This window comes from Cryptomeria japonica, chromosome 3, assembly GCF_030272615.1.
Source record: "Cryptomeria japonica chromosome 3, Sugi_1.0, whole genome shotgun sequence".
Lineage (NCBI taxonomy): Eukaryota > Viridiplantae > Streptophyta > Pinopsida > Cupressales > Cupressaceae > Cryptomeria > Cryptomeria japonica.
Genome location: NC_081407.1, coordinates 283,731,926 through 283,748,664, shown reverse-complemented (window position 1 = coordinate 283,748,664; position 16,739 = coordinate 283,731,926). Strand labels below are relative to the sequence as shown.

The following is a 16,739-nucleotide window of genomic DNA, read 5'->3' as shown; positions in this document are numbered from 1 at the left end:
TTGATATTTCATCTTTTCAACTCCAATCTTCTTTGCAAGGCAAATATACACCACTCCACTTGCATCCACGCCATAGGAACCAAGGTCTTGACCTCATCTAAGGAGAAAATGGGTGTTTTCAAGAATTTCGCTCCGGACCCTTTGGAAGGGTCAGGAGCGAAATTCAAGTTTTAGGCTAACATCCTTCATCTCCTCCACCTTTAGTCACTCTGTAAGGCAAAAACATGTCAAACACATCCCAACATGCCTTAGAACTAAGAACTTGGTCTGAACAAGGAAGAAATCGAGGTCTATGGGGATTTTCGCTCTGGACCCTTTGGAAGGGTCAGGAGCGAAATCCATGTCTCAGGTCAAAATCTTCATCTTTTCATGCTTTCAATCACTTTTCAAGGCAAGAACATATCAAAACCTTCACAACATGTCTTGGAAACTAAGACCCTGGTCTAATCCAAGAAGGAAAGGGTGTCTTCTAAGAATTTCGCTCTAGACCCTTTGGAAGGGTCAGGAGCGAAATTCATAAATTAGGTTGATTTCACACTCCATTGCCTCAATTCACCTTCAAACTTGATCAAATTCACCTCTCCTTATCACCATCAAGTCTATTTGCCATCTACTTGGCCCCAAGATCTTCATTTTTGATGGCTAAGGCTAGAATTGAGGGTCAAGAACAATTTCGCTTTGGACCCTATGGACTCATGTTGAAACCATTGATCCTTAGACATCCTGGATGGATTTGCTTAGTTAGCCCTCTTTTAAAATTATAATAGATTCTCCGCACATAGAAATATGTAGATGCAATTAATTAATGAAAGATCAGATGTGGGCAACATGAGAGAAAGAGAAAATTGACAATTAGTCATGGGATAAGCCCTAAATGTTGTAAGCTATTTTATAAATTCTCTGTAATATAATTTGTTAAGTTAAAAAATGAAATGTTTTTCAATCTCCTTGCAAAATATGGCCTAGTTACTGTAGTTACCTTCTAGGTCTGTTGCAAGTGACCTTGGATTTTTAAGAGAATTTGATATGCATATGAGAGATTCGCCAAGAAAAGAGTACTTACCCCTTGGCATTGTTTGAGAATGGGAGTCCTCTCCGTCCAGTTTGGCAGATGAGTTTCCCTATCACTCATCTCTTGCTTTTAATTCTGGCTAGCAAACATGTGAGCACTTTTACTTAAGGCGCTTTGCCAACAAAAGGGCGAATACTATTATGAGAATTGTGAATGTATCATATGTATGGCTGTTGAGGAAGCACTTGATAAATTAACATGTGACTAATTTTTTTGGAGATTGCCAAGGTGAACAATGTAACCCATTCTCTATAAAAATGTCTCAGCTCAGAAGGCGTTCTTTAAAATGAGAGGCCATAGAAGTGAAGATATACTATTGTTATGTGTCTTCAATGACAGCTCTATTGATCACTTCACTGGAGAGAAGAAGACAAAAAGATACATTCACGCAATATCTATAAGCAGGGAATCAACTTTAAAAAAAACAAACAGCATAATGCAGTTAATTAAAACAACTAATTATGCCTTAGGCATAGTCCATAGAATATTGGCTTATTTTTGAAATAGTACCATGCAAGAAGTAAAAATAAAATAAATTATCTATAAACCGCAGTGTTAAATACCATCCAACAAATCAATTTTTGGCACTTGTTTGTGAGCTTTAACAATTTCAACTACCTTGCATGCAATTTCAGATCCAACCATCACAATTAAATGGTCTAGTCATGGGTTTTTTAAGCATAAGCAGTTTCTCTTCTTAGTTCAACTTTAAGTTTGGAACTGGCAGCATGGTGATGGTGTTAACTGGTCAATGTGCCTGATGAGAAGGCTCAAGGGGGAGACATTGGGAGGCTTTGATACTGCTCACAGTGAGAAGGAAATAGAAATATATAACAGGAACCCCTGTGTAGACAATGATTTAGGAAGGGATATGAATTGGCCCAATTGAGGCTTTGACCAAGGAAGGAAAATTGAAGTAGAGATTTGATATCAGCAAAACTATATAAAATGTTATGTCTAAAGTAATGTTGAATGTTTGAGTTATTTCTTTGATTGATGTGGTTTTATTTGTCATTAAAAATTTAATTTTGCAATACCACTTTTAGGTGCATATTATAGGGAATATAAATGTATAGTTGTTGAATTTGAAGAGTGGATCAAAAGTGAATTGATGCAATTAAGTGTAAATCTCTGCCAGTTCATAACTATTATAAATAGGGCAGATATCGGGTTACTTTCTCTACATTGTATCCTTAACACTTCTAGGTGAAGTTGGTGTTTTATTTTTGAGCTTCTACCAGAGACTTCATGTGGCATTGCCTGCCACTATTTGAGATTCTTTATAATTCTTTAAGTAAGAATACATCAAATTTCTGAAACCCAAAATGGCTTTCTAGTCTTTCAGTAAACCTTATGTTTTGCTTAGAAATTATAAATGCATTCCATTTGAGAAACATATTTGCAAAATTTCCTATGATAATATCTAATTGCTTTGCAATGCCATGGCAGAATTACCACTCCGCTTGGCTGATTTTGGTGTTTTGCATCGAAATGAACTCAGTGGTGCTTTGACAGGTCTGACTCGTGTTCGACGATTTCAACAGGTTTGGTGTCAGTTTGCAGAATGACATATTTCTTGTCTTATGTGTTATCATACAATTAAGTATCATGATAAATGATGGTTGTTATTTTTCTTTTTCATAATTATTACAATTGTTCTTGGGAATCTAAGATCTATAAGCATTACAATTTGGAATTCTTTTCTTTGTTATTGCAGGATGATGCTCATATCTTTTGTGCAAGATCGCAGGTATATATTGAGATTCATTTTCAAATTAATTAAATTATCAGAATGTAATAGAAAAAATACCTAATTTCATTACGATTATGTTAGTTAGCTGTGCTGACTGCCCTATTTAAAGAATATTTTATTTTATGAGGTGAACAATCTTGTCAAAGAAGAAACGACCTAAATTTGGAATGCACTTATTAGTCAGTGGTTATTCCCGTCTTATTCTCAAAGAAAAGAACATTTTGTATTTTGAGAAACTTACTAATAGCTGATTTAGATGATCAATGCCTATGAGTGGTTTGGATGAAAATATTGAGATATTTGTAGGGAAGAAGACTCATTGAGGTAACAAATTTGAAGACCAGAGTACTATTGAATGGAGAATGCACATGTGTTGTTTGAATTTATCTAGAACACAGTCTCATGATTTTGGGGTGAACTGAAAATGTTTCTGTTTTGAGGTGTCATTATAGTATCATAAGAAAATATACTTATCATAAGAAGCCATTTTAGAAAGTCAAAGGCCTAACAAATTATTGGAGAAAAAAATTCTAGACAACTTTAAGGGGAGTAGAATGACAATTGTTAACTTTTAAAATTTATAAGAAATTATGTTCATTTTCTAAAGGGCTGAATCCAAACACATTTTGTGGAACCTATGGACCAACCGATTGCCCTTGCTTTACTGTTTGTTCTGTTTGGGTCTGCTTGTGAGGTGCATTTTCAAAAACTTACATTAGACAATATGTTCTTGAAGTTCTCATGTCAGGATGACAAGAATATTTTATTGAATATTTATGCATAAGGGAATTCATTTGGTTCTTGTTGGCACCTCACCTTTTAGTGCCTCATTTTGCTTGTATAGCGAGACCTCTCATTGATAACCGATCTGAGGTAGTTCATAAAGGGTCACCATGTTGAATTTGCCTTTGGATGTGTGTTTTCCCTCCCATTTCCTTAGCAAGTTCCTCAAAAATAAAAAATACAAAAATTGGTCAAGTCTGTGGTTTATTTGAACTTTGCATCTTTCAAAACAGCCAAATGGGTACGTATGTTTCGAATTTGTGGAAGGTTGGACTTAAAACAACAAGATTATGGCCAGTCAGAGGTTTTCCTAGTTTCAGGAACCTTTGTCAAAGCTGCCAATAGTTCTAGGAACGACTAGAACCATCGATTGGTTTCTAGCTCCTTTTTTTGTCACCGATTGTTGACTTCTCTTCCATGCCTTGATGGATTTTAGGTGAAGGTTTGTCAGAGCTTTTTTTGGTTCCTTTAATTGTTAGAACTAATGATGGTTTCCTGTTCCCGTTCCTTCTAAAAGTGCTTAGTTCTTGAAGGGGTAGAAATCGCTGCTCTGGGCAAAGCGGCCAAATTTGAAAGAATTATCATGTAGAAGGGCTCAATGGGTACTCCAAATTTCATTTTGATGATGTTGTGAGAAAAATTGAAGAAGTAATGGTGTGTTAGTGATTTTGGTGGTTTCAAGAGTGGAATTGCCGACCAGGTTCTAGGTTCCTCCTTTTGCATTGATCGTCCACTTGGGTTAAAAGGAAAAAAAAGTGGAGGGCATGGTGGAATTGAAGGTAAATGTATAAGTACAAAGATGTCTAAAGTTGACTAAATTTGGTGGGGTCAAGCTTTCATTTTTGCTCCTTGTTTGCTTAGTTGGCACATGGTTTATGTCAGGCTTGAGTCTATAGTTCAATGAGTGTTGATGGCATAGGTTCCATGTGAAGCACAAACCACTGATAAGGTGCATGGTGCTTGGTTCCTTCCAAGCATGAGATCTTTGACGAAGGCTTAAGCATTTGGCATTTCAGAGTTCCTAGCGTACACAAATGTCCCAAGAAGAATGGGGGAAGGCTTAAAGAGTTTGATTTCAACTAGGTCAAATAATGTGTTAAGTTCTTGGTAAAGTGACAAGCCTCGACAAATAGAAGGTGGTTTTTGGGAGCTTGAATAAGCGATTGACAAGTACTTGCATGAAGAAAAAAGGGATTGTTTGAGGCGGTGATTGGTTGCCTGACCAAAGTTTTGACCACCGACAACTCTTTTGTTGGTAGTTTGCCATTTTTGATGATAATGTTCCTTTTGAGGTCCGATATAGTGGGAGTTAGGTTTTAATTGGTTTTGTGGCCTGGAAAGATGTTGATGGGTTGTACGAAGCCATTGATGGTGCTAATATGTGCCAATTGGTATGATTTCTTCCATTAACCATCCCTGAGATGCCATAAATGTTTGATCAGGTTTGCAGAGGGATCATAAATGCTTTTTTGAGTGGGAATAAAAGAAAGTTGTTTTGCCCATCCCTTATTAATGATTTGCAGACCTTCTTTTGTTAGAGTAAGCTCCTCTTTAACTTGATTTTTGAGAGAGTTTTTGGGCACCTTCACTCAAGCTAGTAGTTAGTTATTATTGTCATGTTGTGCATATCAGTAGGATATTTTCCTACGCATCCTCATAAGACAAGATCATATTTTAATGCATGTGTCACTTGGACATTTAAGGAAAGAGGTGACTAGGGCTGTAGGTGTGATTGTCTGGGTGTTTATTGCTTGGAAATCATTCATTTAGAATGGAGAGAGGCGATAGAGAATAGAAGAGAACAAAAGATAACATTTTTGGGTCTGGGAGAGCATAACAAAAAAAAAAACTCACACTATGGAACCAGAGAGTTCATTGCCCCAACGAACTCTGTGTGTTGATATCTTGGCATTGTAATGATCTGGTTATATCTCAAGTATGTAATGATACATGTAACTATTATAGATTTGAGTGATTAAGTGCAGATTTGACCTTGATTGAGTGTCTCCCAATGCATGGTGTATGTATTCGGATATGTTTTGATTTGTCAGCCAGCTAGATTACTATAACATTCTTTCAAAGCATTTGTATGATATATTTTTAGAGTATTGAGAGAGCTGTATGGGTATGTACCCTTATTAATAAGTAGACCTATTCAATAGTTTGCAACCATCTTGATGGTTTTCTTTAGTGTATGTCTAGAGCCTAGCTTGCCTGTGCTTTTTGGAGAGACTGGTCTTTTGTGATGTATTGATTACTGCATCACCTTAGTTTCAGTTATTGCATATTTGATTAGATTTAGACTTTGTTGTCCAACTGGATGGAGGTATTGATATGTCATATATTTTTTCTCCCCACCATACTCAACACACTCAATATTCATAAATTTAAACAGCTTTTAGTTTCTTTAGTTAGTGTGGTTCATTGCCATGTTGGAATGTCTGTAATAGCTAATAGCAGTTATCATAAAACACATTCATTGACAAGTATATGATAGGTTATCTGTTTAATAGGGTGCTAAGTCTTATATGTTCAAGCTAGCACATAGGTATATTGTGACATCAGTATTGGGATACATTGTGCGGTGGTTATAGTTTGCTGTAAGGAAGTGTTTAACATATCTACCATCAATCCAACACCTTAGGGAAACCCCTCTTGGTCTTGCAAAGTTAGAAGTGAAGGAGGTTTTCCCCACCTCAACCATTGGTCCTCAGCTGCCCAACCCAGATGTAGGCTTGTGGTGACCTTCCCAAGTTTGACACCCGTAGCACTTGGGAGATTACCGAGCATTAGGGATTTGGGGCCTACAGCTTATATCAACAACAGTTCTCTTGACTAATTCTTGATAATTGGCTTGTTTTTTATCTTGTAAATCATATTTTGTTTTCTTCAGATAATCACTTTTTTCCTGCATTACATTAACTCATGTTTTCTTGCTACTTTTTCTATTATGATGCTGAGTTTGGCACTACCAGTTTCTAGAATTTTCTTACTACTTTTGGCACTTAGAGTAGGAAGACTTCAACAAAAGTGATCATTGATTAATATGTAGAATATATTGCTCTCTTAGTGGTAGTCTTATGGATGCTCGAACAGAAACTAAAATATAGTTGACATTGTATTTTTCTGTGCAGATTAAAGATGAGGTCCAGGGCGTGCTAGATTTCTTACAATATGCATATGACATATTTGGCTTTACATTTGAACTTGAGCTATCCACTGTATGTTCCATTTTCTTATTAGTTTTCAATGAAATGCAAATATATTTAAGAAAATTATGTATTGTTGTTTGTCAGTATTTGTAATTTGTAGCCTCCTCCCTAGTTTTCAATGAAATGCATATATTAAAATTTTAGAAAATTCTGTGTTGTTGTTTGTTAGTATTTGTAGTTTTGTAACACTTCCCCCCAACACTTCCCCCCACCACACACAGAGGTAGAGGACTAGATAGGAGATCGTATTAGTTACAAATTACAAGACAGACATCAAACATCTATATTCATACTTATATCTTAAGAGTTGTAACATATTAGGAAATTGTTTAAAGCAGTTGTACAGCTATGCTTTTGTTTTACTTATTTATTTTAGATTACTGCATACCAGTGCAATAGGTGTTCAATTTCACTTGTGTGCGTAAGTGAAACTTATTTGTCTCTTCTATGATAATGCTTGATTTTATTGGTTCCATTTTGAAACTGAAAGAGTGCTGTGAAATTGTTTGGTCATTATCTCAGTAAATGAATTTGCTTTTATTACTTACCTAGCCCAAGGCATATTCTTTATGTCAATTTCCTTCCTTATTAATACCTTTCCTATCTCTCTAGCAAGATTGAATGTTTCTAGTTCCTGTGTACATGAAGGGCAGTATGTTCTTTGTTGTTAGATTCGCAATTGCAGCTATTGGAATACTGTTATTGTGTATTTAGTGAGGCTATTACAAATTATGTTGTCTCATAGTTACAAATTTACAACAGATTACACAAAAGTGGGGCTTCAAGTTATTGGTTCATCTTCTGATCTTTAGATCTTTCCTAACTGCAACTTTATAAGGGATATCTCTCCTTTAAGAAAAAAAATGTTCATGCTTTTGAAAGTATATCCAAGATCTCTCTAAAAACTGGGGACTCTTGATACTATCATTGAATCTACAGTACTTAATGTGTTAGAGCAAGATTTTCAAGCCTAGAGCCTTAATATTGAAAAACAATTGAATGATAATTGGATTATCGGATAAATTAATAACGAATATACAAGTGTATATAAAGGAGTTACAAGACGGTGTTCTAAAAAGAACGAACCGTTAAACTAAAGCTTAAAAAAGCTTAAAACGCTAAACAAAGCTAAAAAGCTAAAAGTAAAAAGCAAACTATGCGTTCTTATAAAAGAAGCAATAGTTACACCTAAAAGAATAAACAAATTAAATAAGTTGACTAAAAAACTAAATAGCTAAATAAGTCGACAACTAAGATGACCACTAAGAATAGAAGATGAACATTATAGAATAGATATAATATTATTTTAATACCCTCCCTAATGGTCATCGTACTCAATACCCTACGGAAGACACAGTAGGTCTTTTGATCACAAATGCAAAGAACACTCTGCTGCTACAGATACCCTCCCAAGATTTGATCAAGTGTACCAGAAGCTATCCAAGCTGATTTTATCCTCACACGCGAATTAGAGATTTGGCACACGCGAATTACTGAAGCTTGGAACCTTGATTTTGAGGAAAAATCGGCAAACCCTTTTGCTGAAGAGTATTGAACACTGTTTGCTCCAGCAACTCCAAAACAAATTGCAAGATACTACGGTTGCAGATGTTCACCCTAGTAGTGTGACCCAAAACTGACTGCAACAAAGCATGGTTTTTGTGGAAAAAAAAATTTGTCAAACCTTGAGAACTTTGCAAATCACAAAATCCCACGTGAACTTTGCGTATTACAAATGATTTTTGAGGAAAAAATCGAAAAAACCAACAAACAATTTTTGAGGAAATAATGGTGAAAACCTAAAAATTTGAGGTTACAAATCATCGTTTTTTTGGAAAAAACGGTAAAACCCAGATATCCAAAAATCTCATGTGAACTTCACAAATTACAGAATAATTTTTTTTAAGGAAAAACTATAAACCTTGCGGACAATTTATGAGGAAAAAAATTATGGAAACCCTCCCATGATTTTTTGGGGCAAAAAAAAAATTCATAAAACCCAGAAAAATAATTTGTGGGAAAAATTAATAAAACCTAGAAATAATTTTTTAAGGAAAATAATTATAAACCCCACGAAAAAAATCCCCCAAAACTCCAAAAATCCCTACGTGGGTCGGACAAAAATTGCTGGCTGAAAAACCAGAAATTGCGAGAGGTGAAATCCATTGAGCAAGGCACAAAAAACGCGTTGCGAATATGAATTGCGTCGCCAAAAACCCCAACGTGTGGATGAAAAATATTTAGGTGAGCCTTCGCAGAAATCAAGTAAAATAGCTGCAGAAAATCCTAGGCAAAAAAACGGCGCCAAAACCCAAACGTGGCGCCCCCAAAAAACGCGAATACATAGACGTTGGCTTTGAAAGACGTGCAAGGTAACAGGGGCCAAAATAACATGATTTTTAAAAAAAATTTGCTGCTGAGGCCCTAGTTGTAGTTGTCGGAAATTTTTTTCGTGCTGAAGACTGTTGAGAAAAATAAATTCGCCCTGCAAACCCTCAAACAAATCTGCTTTCAAAAAAGCCCAACAACGTTTTTCATAAAAAAATTTGATTAAAAAATTTTCTGGAAATAAATTCCAGGTAGAGGCTTACAAATTTTAAACTCTAAAAAATCCCATCGACCCACTCTGATACCATGAAAAATAATTGAATTATTGGATAAATTAATAATGAATATACAAGCATATGCAAAGGAATTACAAGACGGTGTTCTAAAAAGAACGACCCGTTAAATTAATGCTTAAAAAAGCTTAAAACGCTAAATAAAGCTAAAAAGCTTAAAACTAAAAAGCAAACTATGTGTTCTTATAAAAAAAGCAATAGTTACATTTAAAAGACTAAACAAACTAAATAAGTTGACTAAAAAGCTAAATAGCTAAATAAGTTGACAACTAAGATGACCCCTAAGAATAGAAGATGGTCATTATAGATTAGATATAATATTATTTTAATAAATATCCTACATATATTAGAGGCTTAGGCTATCTTGCTCTAATCATGACTTTGTTGCAAGCATATGGTTACTTATTGTATTGTGCAGGACAAGTTATGCTTAAGATCTTCATTTTCAGAGTGTCTTCAAGTTCATCATATGCCTCGTTAGACTCATTATCTATGGGCAATTTTGGCTTGACCCAATAGAGTTACACATTTTTAGAACTTTGTTCTGGATTTGCTTTGTTGATTCCACATGTACCATGACAGCTTTGTGAATTAGTATTATACAATATTTTACTTTTTCAACTTAACAATACAATAACGTCAATTGCACAATATCATTCGCATAAGATGCAACAATTACACAATACAAGATTGATGTGGAAACCCTTAGGGATGAAAATCATGGCAAAATATTACTTATATGAAACTATTTTATAAACTGCATAGGCACCAACCCACAGTAGAATCCTCTCAAATTGTAGGCACCAACCTACTGGAGCCACCAATCCCCATTGTGTTGTGACCATTTCACACATCGCCCCATTAAAATGGGGACCCCCTCTTTTTTGCTTTTGTTTTGCCTGTTCTTCTCTCTGCTTTTAGGGTTTTGAGTGAGTGAGTGAGTTGTCTGGACTAGGGTTAAGCCTTAGGGGTTTCTTTTGGGTATTTTCAAGCCGAGTCCAGTCAAATTTTGAAGGTTATTAAGCATCCTCCTGAAGATTGCGATTTTTGAAATAAGATGAGCATGGCAGGAAGTCAGATATGTCTCAGGTTAGGTCCAGTCAGGGTTTTTTGAGGGAAAATTCAAATTTTGTCTAAGGGTTAGCATTTTGAAGATGGAATTGTATATGCTTGCCTAGGTAAGTTTTGATCAAATTTTGGAGGCGAGATGATGCCTGAAACAGAGAAATCACTCCTGTCCTTCACTGGAGGCTCAGGGCGAATTTCATTCTAAGTGCAATTTCTTGTTTGCGAAGGCTTGCTAAACTGGTTCCCGGCCTTAAAGATGACCTAATTATGCCTTGTGAAATGATTGAAGATCTAAATTGTGGATATTTTAGCTTAGAAAGGTGAAATCGCTCCTGTCCCTCTCCCAGGGACCAAGGCAAAAATGTTTTTTAGTGCATTTTGGTCTCTGACTTTGTTAATTTGTTTTGTGCAAGGTCTCCAGGGGAGCTAATTGGACGTGACTTGACGATTTCAAGGATTTTGAAGGTTTAAAAATGATGAAATTTGAAGGTTTAAGAAGAATTCGCTCGTCCTTCCCTGAAGGACCAGGGTGATTTTCTTTATGCATCCCTTTTTGGACCTTTCTCGGACTTGAACTCTTGTTCATAGCTTGTAACAGGATGATATCTTCCTTAGCAAAGAGATTTCGAGATGAAAAGCGAGAAGATTTGGCCTAGAGGGCAAAATTCGCCCCTGTCCCTCACTGAAGGACCGGAGCTTGAATTTCAAAATTGCATTTTCCTTGCAAGATCAAAGTGATTTTACGATTTGAGGAGGCCAAGGGAAGTATGTTCTGTCCGTTGAATATAACTTGAGTGGGCCACAAAGGAAGGAATCAACCCAAAAGACAACAATCGCCCCTGTCCCTCACTGAAGAACCAGAGTGATTTCCTAACAGGGCAAATCTCTTGAAAGGGTAAGGCAAGTTTCATATTTGAAATGAATGAAAGAGGGCATAATTGGTCCATTGAAGATAATTTCGAAGGATAGCAAAGCACAGATAAGTTCATAATTGCAAAATCGCTCCTGTCCCTCCCCAGGGGACCAGGGCGAAAAACCTAAAAGGCTATCTTTTCTCTCCAAATTGGGACGAACCTAGGCCAAGGCACAAGTTTGGAATGACACTTGAAGAGCTTCGGGGTGAAATGGAGTTGCAGAGACCACAAACTTCGATGACAATTGGCTAAGGCGCTCTTGTCCTTCACCAAGGGACCAGGGCGAAATCCCCACATATGCCTATTTGCCTAACATTTTGAAATGCTTTTTTTTGTTTTCAAGACTCAAGAGCGAGTGGGGAATGATGCTTTATGCTTGGAAGGCAATTGGAGGTTGATGTGATCGAGAGTTTGTGCAATGAACTAGAAGGCGCTCCTGTCCCTCTCCAAGGGACCAGGGCGATTCTTATAAAATCAACAAATTTTCCTCCAGAATCACGCCAAGACAAGGTGGTGCAAGATGAGATATACCTTTTTGAAAATGGTGAACAAGGAGTTGCTTCTAAAAATTGACAATCCTAGGCTCAAATGCAAAAATCGCTCTTGTCCTTCACTGGAGGACCAGGGCGAAAATCTCTAGAACATCAATTTTGCCTTGCAAAAGCGAGTTGAGCATGCATAGAATGAACAACGGAGATCATTGCTTACCCCCCAACTTGAATTGGCAATTTAAAAGATAAAGATCAAGGACAAAAGTGAAAATCGCTCCTGTCCTTCACCAAGGGACCAAGGCGAAACTATCCTAAGGCATGTTCCTTCTAAGAGCCAAGTGAATTAAACTCGAGACTCCTATAAAAAATACCATTTTTGGACACTTAGGATGAAGTTTTGAATGTGGAAACAAAAGATGCAAGGCTTAAAATACAAGAGCGCTCCTGTCCCCCTCCAAGGGACCAGAGCGAAGTTATCAACATTCATTATTTTTTGCCTTATTTTAGCAAATCACACTAGATGCCAACTTCGCTAAGAAACTTCAAAATATTTTAATTAAATTGGCATTTAATGAAAGGCGCATAGCATTTAATAATTAATTTTGGAGCCTTGGAAAATCGTTTTTTTATTAATTGAGGCATTTCGAAATTAATTATTATTAAATTAAAGTTAAAAGAAGAGCGCTTGAGTTATTTTTTTTATTGCTTAATTAAGTCGGCCTTCTTCTTTTATTAATTTTTGTTTCTTTTGGCCTATTTTCACCAAGTCGGCCTATGGGAAAATGAAGTAGTGAGCGCCTATATAATTGGGGTGTGTTGAGCGATTTTATCAATCATTCATTCAGTATCAAGTGCGATTTGGAGAAGCAAGGAAGAAGTGCGAAATCTGGTCCAAATTGGAGCGAACTTTGTTGGAGGCTAGTGGTGGTGGAATTGATGCTTGTGAAGACTAGAGGAGGCGCATTTTGCTAAAGGGAGTCTTCAATCTTCATTTTGCCTAGCGAATTCTCCCTATTTTTGCATCGTTTTTTAGAATTAATCTTCAAAGTGGAGGTATGGCGTGAGCACCTTTATCCCAATGTCGAAATTTTGAATTTAGAACTTCAAGCTTTTTTTTTTTTTTTTTGAAAATGCATAGTTAATTAGGAAATGATAACTCAAGGATTTATCATGAAGTTTCCTAATTAAAAGCTTAAATCTTCCTTTCTAATCTATATTCCTACATTGCAAAATAAATTTTCTCATTATGAAATGTTGTGTAGGTGTCAAGATGGCGACCCCAAAGGCAGGAGCATCCACTAGTCGTCCAGCTCTCATGAAGGAAGATCAGAGGAATGAGTAATTGGAGACCAAGATCGTGTCAAAGTGGAGCAACATTGGAGATACCAACTTGGGAAATTTCAGTGTGAAGAAGTTTCGAGAGGTCCCTTACATTGGAAAACCATCACCTGTCGCAAAGAGAATAATTGAAAGTGGCATCATCAAGGCGGCCGGTTTCCCTCCAGCAGTCTAGTGCCATGAGCTGATGATCGAGTGTGCCCGCCATTATGACCCACAATCAAGATCAATCGTGTCCAAGGAAGGGAACACTTTGGCTTACCTTTCAGAAGAGGCTATCAGTGAGGCCCTCCATCTTCCAGAACATAAAGATATGATTTACAAAAGCTTGGAAGGAGCTAGGTCCATGTACGAAGATGATCCAGACACTTGCTTGAGCATCATCAATAAGAATTGGTTACTCAAAAGTCATCCTCGCCTGAGCAAGATTCCCAACACACCACATAGGATCGACTTCCAGGAGGAGTACAGAGATTTGATAACTTTGCTCAATCGAGTTACAGGGGCTCCTCAAGCCTTCTATTTTGAGAAGTGGATGTTCTACTTCATCCAAGTGATAGTTCAAGGAAAAGGAACAATTCATTGGGCTAGAATTATTAGCCATTGCTTAGATGTGCAGTTGAGAAGACTAAAGGCTACCAAATCCTTCCACATGAGTTCATACATCATATATGCCTTGATTAGGAGTTTCGAATATGCAGGACTACTTCACAGAGGAGTGATCAGAAGAGGACCCGGAGAAGTCAGAGTTTGTGAATCTTATGTTCATTTGCATCACCCACCAGGAAGTGACTACAAGCTAGTCAATGATACCTTCACGATGAACATCACCAGGATATTGCAAGGCGGGATTCACAATCGGTTATCTCAAGATGCACAAGAGCTTGTAAAGAGGTATGGTGCTTGGTTCATCCAATTCCAAAAGTTTACATATATTAGAGTTCATGGGTGTCCTTCACCTCCCTATATGTTGCCAAGATATCCGACAGACAGGATAGTGCTACTTGAGGTGACTAGGCAGTTGGCGGCTTATGCAAAAGCATTCAGACACAGGCATGGAAATGGAATTCCTGTGCCTATCATACTAGGGAATTCTGTTGAGGTATGTCCTAATGCTCTAGCCTTGGATGATGCAGAAAAGGAGTTGGCCTTATATTCATTTTCATTCTTTGCCTTGAGGGAGAATTTTGATCCTTATGGGTATATAGAAGAAACAGTTGGTAGGAAGTACAAGCACGAATTTCAGATAGAGGACTTTTGGATGAATCTCTCAAGTGATCTAGAAGTAAAAAGAAAGATGCATTCTAGATTGCCTTTAGATCTCATCAGGAAATGCAAAGTTTACAGAGTGGCTGATCAAGCTCAGGACAGTGGCAGACATCTCCAATCATCTTATGACCGAAAAGATAAAGCAGTGAGGATAGATTGGAACGAGCCTGAGGTTTTGGACTTAAAAGCTTTGATGGTTCCAATTTTGTCAGATACTCGCAAATGGGTAGATATACAACATCAAAAGTTGAGAGATCAGAACGTACCAATAACTTTTACTTTAGAGGAAAAGCCGGGAGAAGGAGGAGCAAGCGTAAGTGAAGGCAATCCTCATCCTAGAAGTGCAGATGAAGGTAATCCTCATCCCAGAAGCACAAGTGAAGGCAATCCTCATCCTAGAGGCGCGAAGAGGAAAGAAAGACCTGAGAAAAGGGAGCCCTCCAAGAAGAAACAAGAGGCCAATCGAGATCGCTCATCCGGTACATCTTCTCGACATGAAAAAGGGACAAGTCAGGATGTAGGACAAGAGAAGAGGGTACCTGAAGTCGAGGAATCTATGGAATCAATGGTACAGAATGATAAACACGAAGAAGGGCAGGCATCTCAACGTTCATCAAGTCAATCTCCTCAAGTTAATGAGCTACATGAAGACAAGAATAATGATGAAGTGACATCTCCTCTCCGAGAAGAAGAACCATTGCCTAAAGAGAGACAAGTTAGAGAGACAAGATCCGCCATTCCACATTGGTTGAAAGAGAGACTTACAAGGGTGATCGTGATCGAGGATGAAGATAATGTGATTGACTTAGAGAGCCTTGTAGGAAATTCTCAGGGAGTAACAGAAAGGAGGAAGGCCACCAAGATGTCCAAGATGATCAGAGATGAGACAGGGTCCAGTAAGTTGCAGATAGCTACACCAGCAGTGGACAAATATGAAGGCGAAATCCTTGCAGAGGAGTATGATGTAGAAACATTTGAACTTGGTCCACTCATCGTTGAGCAGGCACTGGATGAGGCAACTGATTCATTTGAGGCACTTAAAGACAAGCTTAAAGAAGAAATGGAAAAGAATAGAAGGCTTGAGGGAGAGGTCGGTGCTTGGAGAGGCTACTTTAGCCATCTCAATCAGCCTTTGGGACGTCAGGATCCAACAGTGTCTCCCGTGCAAGCACTTCCCCTTGAATCGGTTGGCGAGGCAGAAAGAGTTAAGAGCTTGGTTCAGCTTATGAGCTCTTGGATTGACAAATCTCATACCGTAGCCGTTGAATTCGCAACAAGAATGATGCAGACCACCCATTGAGCTATCCAGGTCCTTGAGATCATTCACAACCTAATGATAACAGTAGCCGCCTTTGCCCACACTAGAGATGTTATCATTCCTGTTCTACAAGTAATCAGGCAAACACCAAGGAAGATCCTAGCGCAAGAAAAGATAATGGATGGAGGAGCTCATAATTTACTCCAGTGGTCAACTCTACTCCAGATGAAGGAAGTTCTTTTCGAAGACATCAACACCAAATGCAATCAAGTTGAGGAGGTCATCCATCCAATTCAGGACAAGGTGTTTGAGGTGTTATGTTCTATTCTTGGCAGAAGGATTGAAGATGAGACAGATGTGAATCTTCAAGAGTTGGAAGAGAAGGTCAAGGTCATCTTTTGCAAAGATGAGAATGTTATCACAGATGAGCAAAGGGATCAAATGTTCGCTACTATGCTCTTGATTGAGAAAATCAAGGAACTTGAACCTGGATGGGATGTAGCTCTTCTCAAGGCCTTCGATCAAGTTATCTACTTGGAGGAACGAATGAGGAATCTTCCCGAGATTCCTATTGCTGAGATTGAAGGAATTGTGTCCAGATTCATTGCATATGCTAAGAAGGAGCATTGGAAAGGGAACAAGGTTCTAGAAGAGAGGTTGTTATAGATGATGTGGCACCTTAATTATCATTGGTCTATGTTTCCTAGATTTTTGTGCCAATTAAATATTTGGCTATGCATTTAATATTGTTCAATAAAAGGGGAACTTTTTGTAATAAACCCTAACTAGGGTTTAGGTGTCAGAATCTCAGCCGTTGATCTTCTTTTGATCTGGGCCGTTCATTGTAATTGAGGATGCTATATATACCCTCACTCATTTTCATTTTTGTAAGAAGATAATTAGAGATTGAGAGGAGAAATAGATATTAGAGTTAGCTAGTTAGAAGTTATTTTGTAGCAA

The 16,739-nt window shown here is 37.5% G+C and overlaps 1 protein-coding gene across 2 annotated transcripts in view; it reads left to right on the top strand.

Annotated features, from left to right (window-relative positions):
• The window catches only part of LOC131029612 (threonine--tRNA ligase, mitochondrial 1), a 174,094-nt gene that overhangs the window by 87,697 nt on the left and 69,658 nt on the right, over nt 1–16,739 (top strand). For both annotated transcript variants that reach the window (XM_057960168.2, XM_057960167.2), the window contains 3 exons: nt 2,522–2,616; nt 2,790–2,822; nt 6,743–6,829. In XM_057960168.2, the coding sequence (XP_057816151.2) occupies nt 2,522–2,616; nt 2,790–2,822; nt 6,743–6,829 (215 nt within the window). The remainder of the gene's footprint in view (nt 1–2,521; nt 2,617–2,789; nt 2,823–6,742; nt 6,830–16,739) is intronic.